Source organism: Monodon monoceros, unplaced genomic scaffold, assembly GCF_005190385.1.
Source record: "Monodon monoceros isolate NGI ecotype Baffin Bay Population unplaced genomic scaffold, NGI_Narwhal_1 Super_Scaffold_7, whole genome shotgun sequence".
In the NCBI taxonomy this organism is placed as follows: Eukaryota; Metazoa; Chordata; class Mammalia; order Artiodactyla; family Monodontidae; genus Monodon; species Monodon monoceros.
Window position 1 is genome coordinate 5,413,832 of NW_021703784.1, and position 17,583 is coordinate 5,431,414.

The 17,583-nt window shown below is 46.5% G+C and overlaps 1 protein-coding gene across 1 annotated transcript in view; it reads left to right on the top strand.

Annotated features, from left to right (window-relative positions):
- The window catches only part of ETS1 (ETS proto-oncogene 1, transcription factor), a 65,268-nt gene that overhangs the window by 16,856 nt on the left and 30,829 nt on the right, over positions 1-17,583 (top strand). The window contains exon 2 of the mRNA XM_029207989.1: positions 16,129-16,248. Coding sequence (XP_029063822.1) covers positions 16,129-16,248 — 120 coding nt within the window. The remainder of the gene's footprint in view (positions 1-16,128; positions 16,249-17,583) is intronic.

Genomic DNA, 17,583 nt, shown 5'->3' on the forward strand with positions numbered 1-17,583 from the left:
TACGCAGAGTGGTTTCGTGCAGTTGAAGTTGGGTGTTGGAGATTCTTGCTTTATGATCCCTGGCATTCAGCTGGGATCCCTGCTGGCAGGAAGCTCTTCTACCGTAGAGCCTGGCCATCGTGATTGAAAATTTATAACCTAGAGCAGCAGCGGATCCCATCCTGGGCCCGTTATATCCCGTGCTTTTTAGATCTTTGGATGGCTTATTCCTCTGTTGTTCTTACGAACCTGGGGAGCAGTAGAGTTTGTCTCGAGTGATGACCAGGGCTTGATAGCAGCAAAGACAGGAGGGAGATGTCTCTCTCCCAATCCACCACGATAAGGAAACAGCAGTGGTGCAGAGGACAAAAAATACTGGCATGGAGCCAAGAGGTCTCTAATTAGTAACCACGTGATGTCACTTCGCTGAGCTTCGTTTTCCCCATCCGTAAGAGAAAGGGGTTGAACTAGGTGATGTCTCATGTCCCTTCTAATCCTGTGTGTTCCGGGATCGATCGGGAGTCCTGTGGGCCACCTGACCAGGGCGGGCGCTCACCCACCCTCATCTCTATGGCAGCTTCCTCTCATTCATCTTGTAATTACGTCGAGTTGCCAGGAAGGGGAACATCCCTCCAAGGACTTGTTAAAGCTTTATAGCAAATTCTGTGAATTCCTCTTTTCCCTTTTTGGCCGAGGATAAGCTGTGTGCATCAGATAGCCACAGCGAGGGCAAGACAGCGGCGCAGAGGCAGGGAAGAGTGTGAACACGCAAGCAGGGTGCGCGTGAGGTACTAGCTCCTACCCAAGGCCATGGAGAAGGCCAAAGCTGAAGAGATATAGGGGCCAAAGTTCTAGATCAGGAATACCCGGAAGCAGCCTCAGATGCTAGGTTGAGCAGGGAACCTAATGGTTTAGGGAGAGGACCCATAATCCCTTGAAGCTGTCTCTCAGGGTTCTAAGTACCTCCCTAGCAGCTCAGGAAACTTGAGCTGGGACTCAGATTATTCCCTAAAACCCTTAAAGCAACAGGATTTCTGACTCCTCGTTAGGGATGTACATTTGGATTTACTGAGCTGAGTGGGGCCTTTATTTCACTAGTTGTTGAACATGTAAAGCCTGATGCTGTAAATTCCAGATGCTCTACGTTAGGGCACTGGCATCGGTTTTCGGTGCATGTAGCTGGTGTGCATTTTGGGGCACTTAGCCGGCGTCTTTGAAGACTGTGATAGGTCCAGAGGAGCGCTGTCTCGTGCGCTTGCCAAATATACTATGGGTGGGAAGTTTTGCATCTCCTCTGATGTCAGTCTCTTAGGGGCGGGAACGTGTGTTCCTCTGCCTTCTCCCTATATTCCTGCCATGTGGCTCCCACGTGGTTCTCTTGAATGACACTGGGATGAGTCAGCAGGGCCCTTGGAGAAGAAGGGGATGCTTACTTAGCCTGTTGGGAGCAGGGGGTGGGGGAGAAGTCGAGGAAGCAGTGTTTGAATGAGGTCCTGGACCACGTTGGAGGGCCCAGGTACCCACTTAGATCTTCACAGTTTGGTGCCTTTTAGGTGGTCATAGGTTTCAACTGGGTTTCAGTCTCCACCATCTGCTTAGGACAAAAGCGTATAGGGGTGTTTGCTTGTCGTGGCCTTGTAGGTGGCATCTCAGATATCCTCGTATCTCAGGTTCACCAGGCCACCCTACAGATGGTCTGACCCCTGGACATCTGGATCCCTGCACTCCTGAAGCCAGCGAAGAGAGTGTGGGAAGGAACACGGTGCGTCACTTTTAATCACTCGCTGGTTACATCGGTCCCAGCTGTGTGCAGCACGTGCCTGCTCTGTGCTTAAGCTTTTAGATTACACGACATTTAAGTGCTTGTCTTCAGCTCCCTCCCGCTGTGGTGACATTACCTGGGACGTTCTCAGTGAAACACCCTAAGCTCTTTCAATGGAAGGGACGAAAGGGATCTTTTTCAGGTTCCTTTCTACCTACTTAGTGTTAGTTTTCCAGGAGCAAGGAGGTTGATGGCAGGAACTCGTAGGCATGCGTGGGGAGCCTAAAGTTTCCCTTAGGGGGGCGTCTGTATGAATCCCTGGATGTCTTGCCTTTAGGAGATTCCAGCTTTGCAGTTAGGATTCTGAAGTCTGTAAGCTTGGACTGGATCCAGGGCGTGCAGTTACTGACTCTATCAGTTGCCGGTCAGTGCCGGGCTGTCGGTGGAAACTCACAGTGAAGCCCTGCGGCAGGAGGGCTGCTTGCAGGGCCTGCTCCAGGGTCCCTGTGCCTCCTTCCCCAGCCCAGGCCCAGGCTCTGCTCATTTTCGGTTTGGTGTCTATCACAGGCTTATGCAACCATTGCTGGTCCTTGTTAGTAAGCCTCTAGGAGGATTAAGACTATAAGTAACACAGCTGGGAAGGATTAAAATTGTCACTCCAAAGTTATGTCAGAGCAGAAGATGGCATTTCCAGAAAATAGAGAGACTGTCCAAAGAGGATGAACTAAAGGGGAGTCAGAGGCCTTTATAGAGATGTGGGGCACACATACATGTGAAGATCAGCCCTCAGCCTCTTTATGCACCAAAGAAATGAGGAGGGAACGTTCCCATGAAGAAACACTCTGAGAGGGACTCCAACCATGTGTCATTAACAGACCCGATGGGACCGACGGGGCTGTTGTCTCGGGAACAAGAGAGTTGACCTCCTTCTAGTGGTCAGGCTTTCCGTGCACCCCTGCCTTCATTGCTCTGGGCTGGGCCGAGCAGCAGTTACAGTCTGGACCTACCCCTTCTCCATGGTGGCTGTATTTTAGCAGTAGGCACGCACACTTCTTCACTTGGCTAAAGAGATCCTTTAGGCTAAGAAGAAACTACTCTGTGAGTGAAAAAGGAGCCTATTTCTAAGCAGGCAGTGTTCTGGGTGACCTCATCTTCCTCCCAGCCCAGATCCAGTTGGAGCTGTGCGTACAGGGCAGAAATCCAGTTCCTCCTGTCTGGGACTCACAGTGGCAGATAAAAATAGACCAAGACTTTGTCTGCAGCCATTGTTCTCTAAGTGCCCATTGTTTCTGGAAGCAAAGTGGCTGTGGCTCTAGAGCTTTAAGCTCTGTGCTCTCTCTCTCTCCCTCTCCCTCCCCCACCTCCCCCTCCCCTTCCCCTCCCCCTTCCCCTCCCCCTTCCCCCTCCCCTCCCCCTTCCCCCCTCCCCTCTCCTCCCTCTTTCCCTCTTTCATTGTGCAGGGATCAGAGTCCCGGCTCCCCCATTTCCCTCAGCCGCCTTTGCACTTGTCTGGAGCTCCCCAACTGGTAGATCAACAGACTCCACTGAAGATTTTGTCCAAGCCTTTCCATGATTTGTGGCCAAGATGTGGACCTGTGGATCCAATGACTGTAAAGGCAGGAGGATTTGTAACTGGTTGAGCAGCTAAACCCAAAGGGTCTTGATTAACGTGTCAGTATTGGAATGATGCCTCGTCTCTGGTGTTATGTTATGGGTCACAGTACTTGGTCGTTGACGTTTCAACGTTTTTATCAGGGGCTCAGGTTAGAGAGGGATGCAGAAAGTATACTTCAAAATTTCGAACGGTGCAAAGCTAATAGGGTGAGGACAGATTCATGATACAGAAAAGATCTCTACGCATGGAAAAATGGATCCAAACAAGGTGAAGTTCAGTATGGGTAAATGCAGCCTCTGCGTGAGGTTAATGAGACTCAGTTGGTAAGTGCAGAGCTGGCTCAATCGCGGCGCCCATGGAGAAGGTCTGGCGGAGCACTTCGAGTGAGTGGCTTTTGCAGTATGGCTGTTAGAAAGATCGGGGTTGGTCTGCACCAATAGAAATGCGGGAGTAGGCTGGTCATCTCCGTGTTCTCATTTGTCTCCTGAGAAGTCTGGTTCACCTGTGAATGTTCATGATGCTCTTTAGGGACACGGACATACAGGGATGACCCTGGGTGGAGGCATGGCCAAACCAGGCCATTGTGAATGGTTGCAGGAACCAAGGAATTTTAATACCTGGATGGAAGTGATGATAAAGGGATGAGTAAAAATATTGAAAAGCTGATAGATGAAGAAAGATTAAAATTGTACTGTTTGATTTCAGCCAACAGCACTGGAGCCAATGGTTGGAACTCATAAGAAGGCAGACATTAACTCAGTGTATGCAGTTGTTTTAAAATAATTATTGCAGTCCTTAAGTGAAACTGAGTGGCTCAAAAAGTAGAGAGTGGCTGAATGTCTTAAGTGAGGAGTTATACTAAAGGACCCCTCCAGGCCTTCCTGGGGAGTGTAGCCATCCTGTCCCAGATCCTGCCCTACCTCTGATTGTCATTACTTCTGCAGATAAACCTTTGTGGGTCTGGGAAGCTTGGCGGGGGCGGGGGGGGGGTGGATCATGCACATAGAGCGTATTGCTTCAGTGCCTGTGGTTGGCATTTGGAAAACAGTTGGCATTTTGAGATCATTTGTCTCTGTACTGGGAAAATGGACATAGATATTCTTATTTTTCACTGCGGTTTCCCTGGGTTGAAAACAGACAGTTGCACTGTGTGAATGTCTATGAGTATGCTTTTGCCCTCTCTGTCCAGATTTATTTATTAAAAGAAAAACACATCTGCATAAAAAAGCCTTAGAACACAGGAAGAATGTCCACTTTGTTTTTCTTTCTGTAGCACCGAGACATGTGGGGTTTCAGCTTCCTCCAAGGGGTTTTTGAAGACCGGCTTTCATCTCAAACAAGGCTTTTTCCCATTGGAAAAAACAGCCCATTTTTTTGGTTTGAAAATATATTTATATAATGTATAAATAAATAAGAAAGACGAGAGAGAATTTCCTTTCAAAATTTATGGAAAAATGCTGCTTTCTGAACATCATTAATTGGGAGTAAGTTGCTGGCCCTTCCCAGCCCACTTCCACTCTGCCATGTATCCCTTTATTCTGGTTTAAATTTTTCCAATATGGGCTTCCTCTGCTCTTCCCTTTCCTTCCCTCTGTTCCCTTCTCTGCCGTCCATCCGCCCTCCCCCATCTTCACTGCCCACTCTGCCTCTCGTCTCCTCTCCCAGCTGCTCCCTGTCCGCTCGCCCCCACTCCTCCTGCGTTGCTCCTAAGTCCCTCTTCTGCTCTCCCCGGCAGCCCTCAGCAACTAGAGCCCTCACTGGAAGAGGCCTGTCTCTGTGTTTGTTTCCTGCGTGGGAGGGAGAGGCAGGCCTTGAGAAAACAGTTCAAAAGTGCAGAAAAACTCCACCTCTTCCAGCCTAAATAAAGGGGCTCCACTCCATCTGTTTGCCCAGATTGTTCCTTTGCCCACCGAGAAAACTCATCCTTCACCTGGACCAGCCCAGTCTTCCTAGAAATGCTCAGACGCCCCCTCCGTGCCCGTCTTGCCCCCAGGCCAAGTGCGGAGGGGGCCCTGCGGGGGGGGGCCTCTGACTCAGGGTCCTGGGTGGGAGCCACAAGCTCTGGTGTTGCAGCTGCCGTCTGCCAGGAGAGTCCCAGGGATGGAGGCGCTTCCTTTGTCATTACTTTCTCTGTAATGAAAATGACGGAGAAACATGAAAGGAAATGTTTTTGTGTCCATTTCTGCCTCCCCTGCTTTTAACTCTGTTAACAGGTACGGGTGGAAAATACCCGGCTTTCGTGCCCGGTGCTCTGGGTTTGAGTGCTGGTAAGATCAGTCAACTGGCCTGATTATCTTGGTTCAATCACCGAAGTACCCTTTGTGAGCCTTCATACCCTCACCTATGTGACAGAGAGAATACTAAACCCTTGGTTGTCCTCAGGCTCATAGTAGAATAGGGGAGAAAACATTTTCTAAAATGTAAACTTCTACTCAGAAAGCAGCACTGAAAATCATAGGTGGGAATCAAGTGACATGGAAATGCATTGGTCAGCCTGATTAAACAGCATCTCCGGGGCCTCAGAGGGTGAAGCATCAAAGAGTAATATGTAAACTGAAATCGCGGAAGCTGGGATAATAGCAAGATGTAGGATGTCAAATATTTTCCATAGTCTTCTTGAGTGGGGTTGTCCTTTGCCATGTTGTTGCCAAAAGCCTTCTGACCCTGTCATGAGTATTTTATTTATTTATTTATTTCCGGTACACGGGCCTCTCACCGCTGTGGCCCCTCCCGCCACGGAGCACAGGCTCAGCGGCCATGGCTCACGGGCCCAGCCGCTCCACGGCATGTGGGATCCTCCCGGACCGGGGCACGAACCCGTGTCTCCTGCATCGGCAGGCGGACTCTCAACCACTGCACCACCAGGGAATCCCTGTCAGGAGTATCTTAATTGAAGGCAGGACGGGGCAGGAGTTTGCCCTGGCTCAGAAATCGAAGGATGGGGGGGAAACCAGTGAGATGCACCATGGCTCTCTGCGAACCTTGAAGCTGAAAGGACCCAATGTATGTTTTCTTCCAGAGTGATATAGAGACCTTGCCTCTGTGTTTTCCGTGACAAAAGAAGTGACACTGTTCTGGGACATCCAGGACTTGTAAAATGCCTGGTGTGGAGTCAAGTGTAACTTGTCTATGTAGAAAATGATTTGAAACATGTGATATGTTCTGTAAATGGCTTTGGATGACCATTAAAGAACTTTATTCTTTAAAGTACCCTATTGAGGCGGGCCTTCTATGCAGGAATCCTAATCTTAATAGCTAAAACATTCTTTTAAACTGTGAGCATGTCATTCATTTAAGGGTATATGTATGGCTTGGGTAAAATGCAGCTTGGGTTCTGGTAAATACCAAACATGAAGAAAAGAGTTTTGAGCACAAAATTACAGTTTTGTTTTGTGCCATATAGACTCTAAGCTGGCAGTCTTAGGAAGTTTTTAAAACCAAAAGGCATCTTAGGTCCCCTGGATCCTGGAGCTGTTGTCATGGCAAAACACATATTCTAGATGATTACTGCTACAAAAAAGATTTCCCCCATAGCGGATTGGAGGATACAGAATAGGTAAGGAGTCAGTCTGTCTGCTAAAACAAAGAGCCAGATTCAGGGGATGTCAATTTCCATTTATATCTCAGAATCTGATTTTTACATTCATTTTCTCAGTTGCTTGATCGTACGTCCCTGGGGAAATCGCCAGGTTCCTTCTCCTTGCTGTCTCTCTAAGCTTTGGGAAATAAAATCGTATATATTTTTTTAGTCTTTCTATTTTACAAGACACTTTTCAGTTCAGTTCAAGTCACCAATACTTTATTGAACACCTACTAGGCTTTGGTATTTTCACACATATTTAATTGAATCCTCACTGCCGGGTAGGTAGAGAATCCTAGCGAGTGAAGGATGCTCCTGAGCTCTCAGTGGTCCCCGAGGACTCTCCCACACACCCTCACTTGCCAGAGCTGCTGGAGAAAACACAGGATTAGGAGCCATTCCAGCAGGGCCCATTCATTCAGATATTTCCTCTTTCAGGCCATGTGCCCAATGTTTGGGGTGGGAGATCTGAACTGTTCTAAGTAAGGAAAAGAGCAAGAAAACGTAGCTGCAGGACCCAGGGGGCAGTTCTGCTTTCTGGCGCAGCTCCTGGAACGGAAGAGCCTCTCTGGGTTTCCCTGAACACCTGGGATTGATTTGGGTTTTGCTCTGACTTGGAAACATTTGCTGAGGTGGAGGTTGGAGGAGGGGTTGGGGAGGAAAGAAATAAATCCAGTGATTAAAAATAGCTTGTGCATGTCAGGTGCCTGAACGAATTGGGGAACACGCCCACAGTCCCTTTTGTCTGGCAGGTCTAAGCTCCTGGCTGCCGAATTACAACCGCTTTCATTTGTTTTTCCTGCTTCCCTACCATGTAATGGTCAAGGGCTCATTGGAACCATGTGTGAGCCTGGTGAGTCACCAAATCCTCAGGACTTCAGTGGTAATAATGCGTTAAAACTCCTTTTGGGGGATGGGACAGGGGTGGGTGAGGGGAGAAGGGAGAGGACTGAAGTCACTTCCTACAGATGTTCAGGGTCCTCGGCTGTCTCTGCAGCCTTGGTTCCCAGGCCCAGCTGCTGGGCCCGAGGCAGGCTTCCCTGGGCAGTCTGCAGCCTGCTTTGCCTCTCAGAGGACCATCTCTTTTGTCCTGGGACAAGTTCCCTCTGAGAAGAGGCATCTACCTTTGAGTTGGTACGCTGTACCCCAGCAGCGTGCTTCATTTCCCCGAGGCAGTAATTGGAGACTGGCTCGAATTTTTGGTCAGTCAGATCATTGGAGGGTGAATTGGGGATTTTCTGTGCAGCTTCTTTCTCCATCCCTCAGAGTTTTTTTTTTTTTTTTTAATTCGCTGGTGACTTCAAGGGCATTGGTATCAAGAGAAGGACCAAAGCCCAGTTGTGTTTCCCTGACTGATAAGAAAACTCTGTTTTGGGGTCAGGGTGTCCCATCATTTGGGGCAGCGATGGACTGCTTGGTTGGGTTGGGTGGTACAACCATGGCGCTGAGCTGTTCTTGCTGAGCTCTTGCTGGAGCCAAGGGTCCTGCTTGTCTCTCATCACTTTGTCACTTCATTAGGTTTGCGAAAATGGGGTCGAGGGGCCGAGGAGGAACACATTTCCCTTCTTTGCATTAGCCTCAGCCAGAAGCTTTGTGGATTATACTGACTTCCTCAACAGGAAGCCCTGCCTTGCCAAGTTTCTAGCGCCTGTAACGGGATTTGGAGTCAGGAGTGTAGGACAAAGAGGACCCTTCCTTCCTAGTTCCAATGCCTCCTTGTATGAATGAGAGAAAGTTTGAATGAGATTCCTTTTCACAGCCTTCTGAGATATTAGTGTCTTCACTGGGTAAATTCTCCTAGGGACCAGTAACAACTTTCTAAGGACAATGTTGATTGTTCAGAATCAGTCACTGACCACAGCCATTTTGCCATTTCTGTTGATCTGAAGGGGTAAAGGTGCCTCCTTTCTTATTCTAGGCAGTTTGACATCTGCCCTTTGGGTGCTGGCCAAAATCCTCAGCTCTTTCTGCCCACTCGTAGTTACAGTTGTAAGTTCCTGAGGACCTTAGCAGTCAGGAGGAATTACCTCTGCAGTCTTTTGCTTGTAGGACGTGGTGGTCAAAGGAATGGCTGGCTGCCCTGATTTGAAATCATCCCTCTCTGATCCAACTTCATCACTCTCCAGATCATGATAATGTTGCTTTAAAAGAAGTTCTGTGGTTCGAGTGGACCAATGAATGAAATGTAGACCTAGATTTAAGCACCGTGGAAAGTAATCTGAAGCCCTTATTTTCTTTTTCCATGAGCTTATCTGTTTCTTGTAAGCTTTCATGGTATGATCCTCCTTTATCTCAAGAATATCCTCGTGACAATAAAATATTTGTGGGTGAAATGGCATGTTGCCTGGGATTAGCCTTACAGTTCTTCTGTGTTGGTGGGGAGGAGACGAAATCAAAACTGGTAGTGTTGATGGATTTTGAATAGGGATTTATTATACTAGTCTCTCTACCTTGGTGTGTGTTTAAAAATTGGCGTAATGAAAAATTTAAAACCCTATGAGGGATATAGACACTACCTATCAACAGACCTCTTTTTAACAATGCACTGATGGAGTGGCTTACCCAGCATGATTACATAAGTGGCAAAACTGAGAACCCGTGGGTTTTGACCAGCAAGCTAAGGCAGCAAGCCCAGTGCGTTGTCCCACTGTGTCTTTTCCCCCTGTCTTCAGAATCTTCTCTTTCCATTTGGGACAAGTGTCCTTTTTTTTCTTCTCTGTATGAATGAGAAGGTTTCTCCTTGGTCCTTTCACTTTAAGAAACCTATTTCAGCCAGACTTTATGTAACTAATTAACCTTATATTATGTGCACAATTGCGCATCAGGGTGACTCAGGGGTGAACACAGACAGGGAAGGAGGCCAGGTTGTCACTTACCGTGTGTTACTTCGTATGGAAGGAAGGAAGCCTCAAGACCCTTGGTTCCAAGAAAGGAAAAGATTACAGTCGGTTCTGTCAATGGCTTTTAATTATGTCTTTATGGGGCGAGCTATATGAAATCCTGGATTTCTTCGATCCAGAAATGGTCTTGTTTAAGTTTTTAATTTACTGACTCAAGTGTATCTCATTTTCAAACTGAGAAATAAAAGTCCCGTTTTCTGTGTCTCAGCTGTAGAAATGTTAGTGTTCTTGGATTTCTGATGCATTCCTGTTTGCAGCAGCAGTGGCATTGAATGGAAAGACCTTGGACGTGTGAGAGTTGAAAGATGGAGTTTAAGGCAGGCTCTTGATCTCTTGCAGTCTTGGTTTTCTGATCTGTGAAGTGGGGGCCCTGTAATACTTTCCCAGGCCCCCCGGAAGCTTTATGTTGTGAGCATATTGGGGAACAGTATATGGGAGGGGTCTCGGTGGACCGTAGCGGTTTTCAGATGTAAGGCGTATCATTCATTCCTGGTGTTTCTTTCCTGCTGCTATTGATTGGGGCAATACCCACCACCCGTGGCCGGTGTCGTCATGGTAACCCACCAGGCTTTGGCCAGTCCAATGGCTGCACAAGACTGGAATGTGCACCTTGGATCTCTAGTCCATCGCCTAACCCTCGGGTCCCAGATGCTCCAGTCTTCCTGCCATTTATTTGAGGATGGTGAGAGGAGGAACATCTCAGTTCAGCAAGGCCATAGGTCTTGAACTTCTCCTGGAACCAGCGCCACTTCAGGCTTAGACTCTAGGTAACATTGCTGATACGAGCCGTTCGGTTTCAAACGACTTAACAGAATGGTATGAAAAGTCACGTGACATGTCGTTGATGGGTTCTTGGGCGCTGAGCAGTCCTTAACTTTGAGTTCCATTATGAGTGAATTGAAACCCTTGTTCCACATTTGACTTAAAACATCCTTGGGCTGTGTAAGCTTTTGTTCAGGATTAGGTCACAGTGAAAAAGAAGCAGATGTTTCCCTGCATTGAAAAGGCCACAATTCATTGTGTTCCTACTGAGTCAAGAAAAACTATCTAATTTCTACTCCGATACTGTGCAGTCTTGACTGGACAGAGTTTGGGACCGTTATTTGCTCACTAGCTTCTGTACAACTCTGCTCTCAGAAATCTGGGTGATTCCTATAAATATTAACTCAGATTTAGGGTCCTGAGGAATAACCCCTGGGTCAGAAATCGAATATACTTGTAATATGTTTATGTTTCATAAATATACTTAGAGCCTCCACCGTATCAGCCTAGTATATTTCCAGGTCAGGTGCTCAGCATTTTGAAACAAATGTGTTATTGCAATTCAAGATATTGCAAGTACGATTATTAGCACAAAGGCAATTTTAGTTCTTGTCCATAAAATACAATTAGTTAACTTCTGTGGAGCATTGATTAATTTATAGATGCTGTTGCCAAAATTAGAAATATTTTTGGTACCTAATAGCAAAGTATTTTAATAGGTAATGAGATAAGCTGTGGTCAGAATAACAGAGATGCCTGCTTGGGCCAAACCATGTCAGCTTCTCCACCTGTGTAATGAGTTCATTATTTTTATTGGTCAGTGTAATTGACAGAACCGCCACAAACATGAATGAGCAACACAGAGGGCATTTTTGCATTCATATTCTTCATGATGAGAGTTTAGTGTTTTATGTTAATACCACTTTTGAAAGTGGTTATTCTTCATCATTTACATGCAGTGCCTGTGCTACTAAAAAAGACAATCCTGACTGATGGTTCATTCACTTACAGAAGAGTTTTGATTTTTTTTTTAAACCTTCCATTCCACACTTCATGAAAATAGATAAAACTCTGACTTTCCTGTCTGAATCCTTTGGGTCCAAAGGCACTGACACGCCTTCTCCTGAGCTCATCAAGTCCAGGTGTCCCAAGTGTGTGGTGGGCTTTCCCCAGCGGGCCTGGGAGCACCTCTTCCAGAGACCCAGCGCTCTGAGTCCCCAGTCAGGGGCACAGCCTTTGGGTGCCGTGCAGCACCATGTGGACCAGGCTTTTGAGAATGGCACTGCGGTGGACAGGTACAAGTTAATTCCAGCTGCTTCCCTTGGAGAGAACAAGCCAGAACCTGGAAGTGCCGGCTCCCTGACAGGACGTGGAAACCTGCATGGGGAGTTGTCAGCCCAGAGGCCCTGTCCTGGCCGGACTGCTGGGGCACTGCTGTGATAGGAAGCGGGCTCCGGGCTCCCTGCTGCCATCCTCAGCCTTCACATCACCCTAGCATCCAACTGCCCAGGCTTTCCTGTCAGAAGATGTCTGGGGCCTCCTAGCCGCATCCTTCAGTTCCAGTTTGCAGCAGAACCACTGCTGGTCCATTTGGCCTGGCCCACATTTTCCACATGCATTTTCCTGGCCCACTTCTGCCATCAGTAGAGTCCTTTTCATCGAGTCATAAATCCAGTGGAGGGAACAAACACACACAACAAAACCCACACAGTTCAAGTTCATGAATTGGTGTTGGATGGGAGCGAAGGGAAGGAAAGTTGATTCAGATTTGGAAGACTTTGAATTCATCCAGCGTTTGTTGATTGACTCCTGTGCTGGGAGCTGGGGTTGCTGCATTTGTTCCTTCTTTCAGAAGCGATACTCTTGGTTAAATAGAGAGCCCTTTTCTCTAAAGTCAAACTGACTTCCACTCTAAGGGAAGATCTCCTGGACCTGTCCCTTAGCTGTTCTTGGGTGAGGAGAGTGGGGACGAAGGGGGAGCACTGATGTCTTTCTTAGTGACTCATGTGATGATTATTCCATTGTTCAAAGGGCTGGATGTTATGTAATCAACATTTTATCCCATCCCCCTACTTTTCCCCCCTAACAATCTGGGATTTTCCAGCATTTTGTCAACCTTCCTGGAAGTGTGTTGATTTTTCCACTAGGCTTTTTTTGGGCATGTCCCAGGGCAACCCAAACTCTCCACTCCCTATAACTTCAGATCCCCCTAAGTGCAGGGCCTGGGAGAGCCACAGCAGTGAACCCTTCTGTTCTTCTAGGGCACAGGGCAGACTCTGGGCAGTTTCCTGATAGCACCGCTCAAAGCAAACTGAGGGAAAGAGCTGCCTGCCCTTCTTTCTTGCCACGTAATTTCCATTCTTTTTGATATTCAGAGGCAATATATTTGTTTCTTTTTTCAGAGGTCACCAATTATCATTTTTTTTTCCCTCCTATGTTTCCATTTTATCCAGCCAATAACACATTACTTACATCCAGGGAACTTTTTAACTAGCCAGGGTTTAGAGATGGCTGGTGGAGGAACTTCTCTAGCGGCCCCGCCATTTTCTGTCAGTTTCATATGAGACACTGAAGATTCAGGGTGAGCAGGCGGGCTTCTGGAAATTACTGCAGTAAAGTGCATTGCTGTCTAAAGGTCACAGGACAGCTAGTAGGAATTCTCAAGTCATTTCTTTGCTTGTTTGCTTTTTGTTGGAAATTGTGCCTGAGGTGAATTTGGAGGATTTTTAACTTGAACCATATCTATGTATCTTGGCTTTGAACATGGTCTGCAAGTACAAGAGGGACACAGCAGAGATAAAGATGCATGTGGCAATAGCAAAGGAGGACGCATTTGTGGACCTGCAGGTGTTGATTCCTCATTCTTCTTCACCACCTACATAAATCAAGTTTTATAGGTGTTACCTCCTATATGCATGTCACATCTGACCACTTACATTTTCTGCAGAGCCATCTTCCTAGCTAAAGCCACCATCATCCCTCACCACAACGGATACAAGAGCTTTTTAACAAGTCTTCTTGCATCCATTTGGAGTTAACCTCCTAAACCATTCTTTACCGGCAGCTAAGGCGATCTTTTTTTTTTTTTTAACCCATTTTTAAAAATTGTGGTAAAGTGAACATAACCTAAAATTTACCAACTTAACTATTTTTAAGTTACAGTTTAGTGGGATTAAATACACCCATAATGTTGCACAACCTTTGCCACCATCCACCTCCAGAACCCTTTTCATCCTGTAAAACTGAAACTCTGTCCCCAGGACACAACCCCCCATTTCCTTCCTCCCTCCAGGCCCTGGAAGCTACCATTCTACTTGCTGTCTCTATGAATTTGACAATTCTAAGTCCCTTATATAGTTTGTCTTTTCAAGACTGGCTTATTTCATTTACCATAATGGGAAGGCTCATCCATGTTGCAGTATATGTCAGAATTCCCTTCCTTTGTAAGGCTGAATGGTATTGTACTGTGTGCGTTTATACTACCTTTTGCTTATCCAACTCATCTGTTGATGGACACTTGGTTGCCTCCACATTTTAGCTACTGTGAAGAACGCTGCTATTAACATGAGTGTACAAATATCTCTTCAAGACCCTGCTATCAGCTCTTCTGGGTATATAGAGAACTCCTAAAACGCAACACAAAAAGACAAATCACTGTATTAGAAGTGATCAAAATGCTTGAATAGACATTTCTCCAAAGAAGATACACAAATGACCAATAAGCCCATGGAAAGATGCTCAACATCACTAATAATTAGGGAAATGCAGATCAAAACTACAATGTGATACCACTTCACATCTATTAGCATGGCTAATAAATGCAGAAGGTAAGTGTTGGCAAGGAGGTGGAACCCTTGTGCACTGTGGTGGGGCTGTAAAATCATGCAGCCACTGTGAGAAAACAGGATGGCAGTTCCTTGAAAATTTAAAAATAGAATTACCTGGGGCTTCCCAGGTGGCGCAGTGGTTAAGAATCCGCCTGCCAATGCACGGGACATGGGTTCAATCCCTGGTCCGGGAAGATCCCACATGCCATGGAGCAACTAAGCCCGTGCGCCACAACTACTGAGCCTGCGCTCTGGAGCCCATGAGCCACAACTACTGAGCCCATGTGCCTAGAGCCCGTGCTCCGCAACAAGAGAAGCCACCGCAATGAGAAGCCCGTGCACCGCAACCAAGAGTAGCCCCCGCTCGCCGCAACTAGAGAAAGCCCGCGCGCAGCAACGAAGACCCAATGCAGCCAAAAATAAATAAATAAATAAAATAAAAATAGACTTACCGTAAGATGATATTCTTCAAACAAAATGTAGTCATGTCATTCCTCTGCATAAAACTCTCAATGCCTATTTTGCTCAGGATACAATTATAAATTCCTTAACACACTCCTTACTTACGTTTTCAGCCTCCTCTAAAGCTGCTGTCCCCTTGATCACTCTGCTCCAGTTGCATTGATCTTTCTGATACTAAAACAGGCCAAGGTTCCCCTCTTCCCCCATCTCGGGACCTTCATTTGTGCTATTCTCTTATCTCGGATCACAGCCCTCTAATTTTAGTGCTCATCAGGATTACCTGGATTCTGTGTTACGAACGGATTTCCGAGCTCCGCCCGCTCAGAGGTTCTGATTCAGGAGGCCTGGGTGGGGCTGAGTTCTCCCAGGTGATGCTGATATGGCTGGTCTGGGGACCACACTTTGAGAACCACTGGTCTGGAGTAGTTTTTTAAAAACTCCTGTGTATCCTTCAGGTCTCAGGTCAAACATCTCACTTCTAAAGGAGGCCTTCTCTGATTCCTCCAGACCTGCAGGACTCCCTGTTATGTGTTAACACTGCATCTTCTACTCCTCCTATGAAGCCCTTACTGACATTGTATTTGAACGTTTAACTGTGTAAATAGTTTTTTTAATGACTGATTTCCCTGCCAGAATCTGATATCCAGCTCCATCAGGGTAGGGATCATTACTGTCTTGTTCACTGTTCTTTCGCTAATCGCTTGCACGTAACAAATGCTAAATAATTATTTACTGAACGAATGTTGTTACTTCCTTTTCATAGGTAACAGCAAGTGCGTAGAAACATTAATATTCTCAGTGAGTGTGAAGGATGGGTAGGGGCTATGGGGGAATTAGTAGAGCTATACAGAAAGAATAAACGTATTTTGTCAGAGAGGCAGGGCGTATGAGGCAAGAGTCAGGTTTTTGGTTTTTCTGGTTTTTTTTTAAGGGCCCTACCACATTGTAGAAAGCCCCCCAAATTTTACCTGCCCTGGTGAGGATGCTACTACAGTTATTTCTCAGCTTGTCTTCTTCAGACCATTCATGCTCCATTATATTTTATGGGTGGTTAATTACCTAGTTAGTTTTAGCTTTAAAATTGAGGTCTAAGTGACATGGAACCTTATGTTAGTTTCAGGTGTACAACATAATGATTTGATATTTGTGTCTATTGCACCGCCATCACCACCACCCGTCTAGCTAACGTCCATCACCTACTTCGTTTTTGTTAGTATTCATGTGCTATTTTTTCCTTACAGATATGGAATGTGCAGATGTTCCACTTCTAACTCCAAGCAGCAAAGAAATGATGTCTCAAGCCTTGAAAGCTACTTTCAGTGGTTTCTCTAAGGAGCAGCAACGGCTGGGAATTCCAAAAGGTAGGTTTTGTAGTTGGAAGGAGAGAGGATGGGATCAGACTTCGAGGTATGGTTAGTTTTCTTACCTGTTGAGTGAGATAGACCTTATTACTCACCGTGCTTCAGTCGGCAGCCACAGATCGTTGCAGACCTCTGTTGGAACAAGCATGGACGCATACTGATGCTCCTTCATCTCCCAGGCTTGCCCCTGCCATCTTGGTTTTAGGGCAGTGGTGTCCAAACTTGTTTGCACATTAGACAGGGGATCGTCAAAAACTTCCACAGTCCAGGTCAGGTCCCAGACCAATTAAGTCACAATTTTTGGTCACATCAGTAATTCTGAAGCTTCTCAAGTGCCTCCATAGTACAGACAAGTTTGGAAGGCATGGTCTTGGAGTCATTCTGGGCCACCATTGGATGAACTTGATGAGCTGCATTTCTGGGAATCTACTCTTTTCTTTTCCGTGTCCTTTGGTGAAATGTATTTACCTTTGGGTGTTCTCATCCAAAAGGGTTTATTCAGGAATGTAAGGGGAAGTGACCTGCGTTGTCAGAAAGGAAAAATGATGCGGGAAGACGTAAGCCTTGACCAAGCAGCATTTCCTGAACAGCTGAGAGCAGAAAGAACACTTTTCTATTGAGTCAGAGAAACAAAAGCTGTCTTTAGACCAGGCCAGTGCTACTGCTGCATGAGAGGCTTCCACCCTGCCAGACGAAAGCCTTTGGTAGATTCCGTGAGTGTATCTGTCTACCTTTCCACGTATTCTACTTTCCCACAAACCTCAGCTGACAGCGATGCCCAATCACAAGGCAGAATACAGCGAATTCTGACCACTGGGTTTTCCAACATCTCATAAAGTCATCGTCTAGATTGAAGGGGGTAACCTTGAGAGCAGGCATGCTGTCGGCATCACAGCCTGCCATCATCTGAGCTCTTTAAGTGTCATTAGCTGGTGTAGTCATGTTAAAACAGGGGTCATGCGTGAAGATTATATGTCGTCTGTCCTACACTTCTACTCAACGCAGGGCCTGTGATGTGTATATATTTTGAAGGGTATCTGGTATAATACAGGTACCTAATAATGTCGTTATTACTAAGTATCATTCGAATGGCTTACTGTTAGTAATTGCTGTGATTACAGTCAGCCCTCCGAGGGTTCCTCATTGGCAGATTCAACCAACCACAGGTCGGATTTGGTTGGTTGAATCTGCGGATGCAGGAACCCACGGATACAGAGGGCTGACTGTACCCTGCCCTTTTATATAAGGGAGATGAGCATCCACAGATTTTGGTATCCGAGGGCATTCTGAAACCAATCCTCCTTGGATACCCAGGGACAACTGGGCTAACCATGA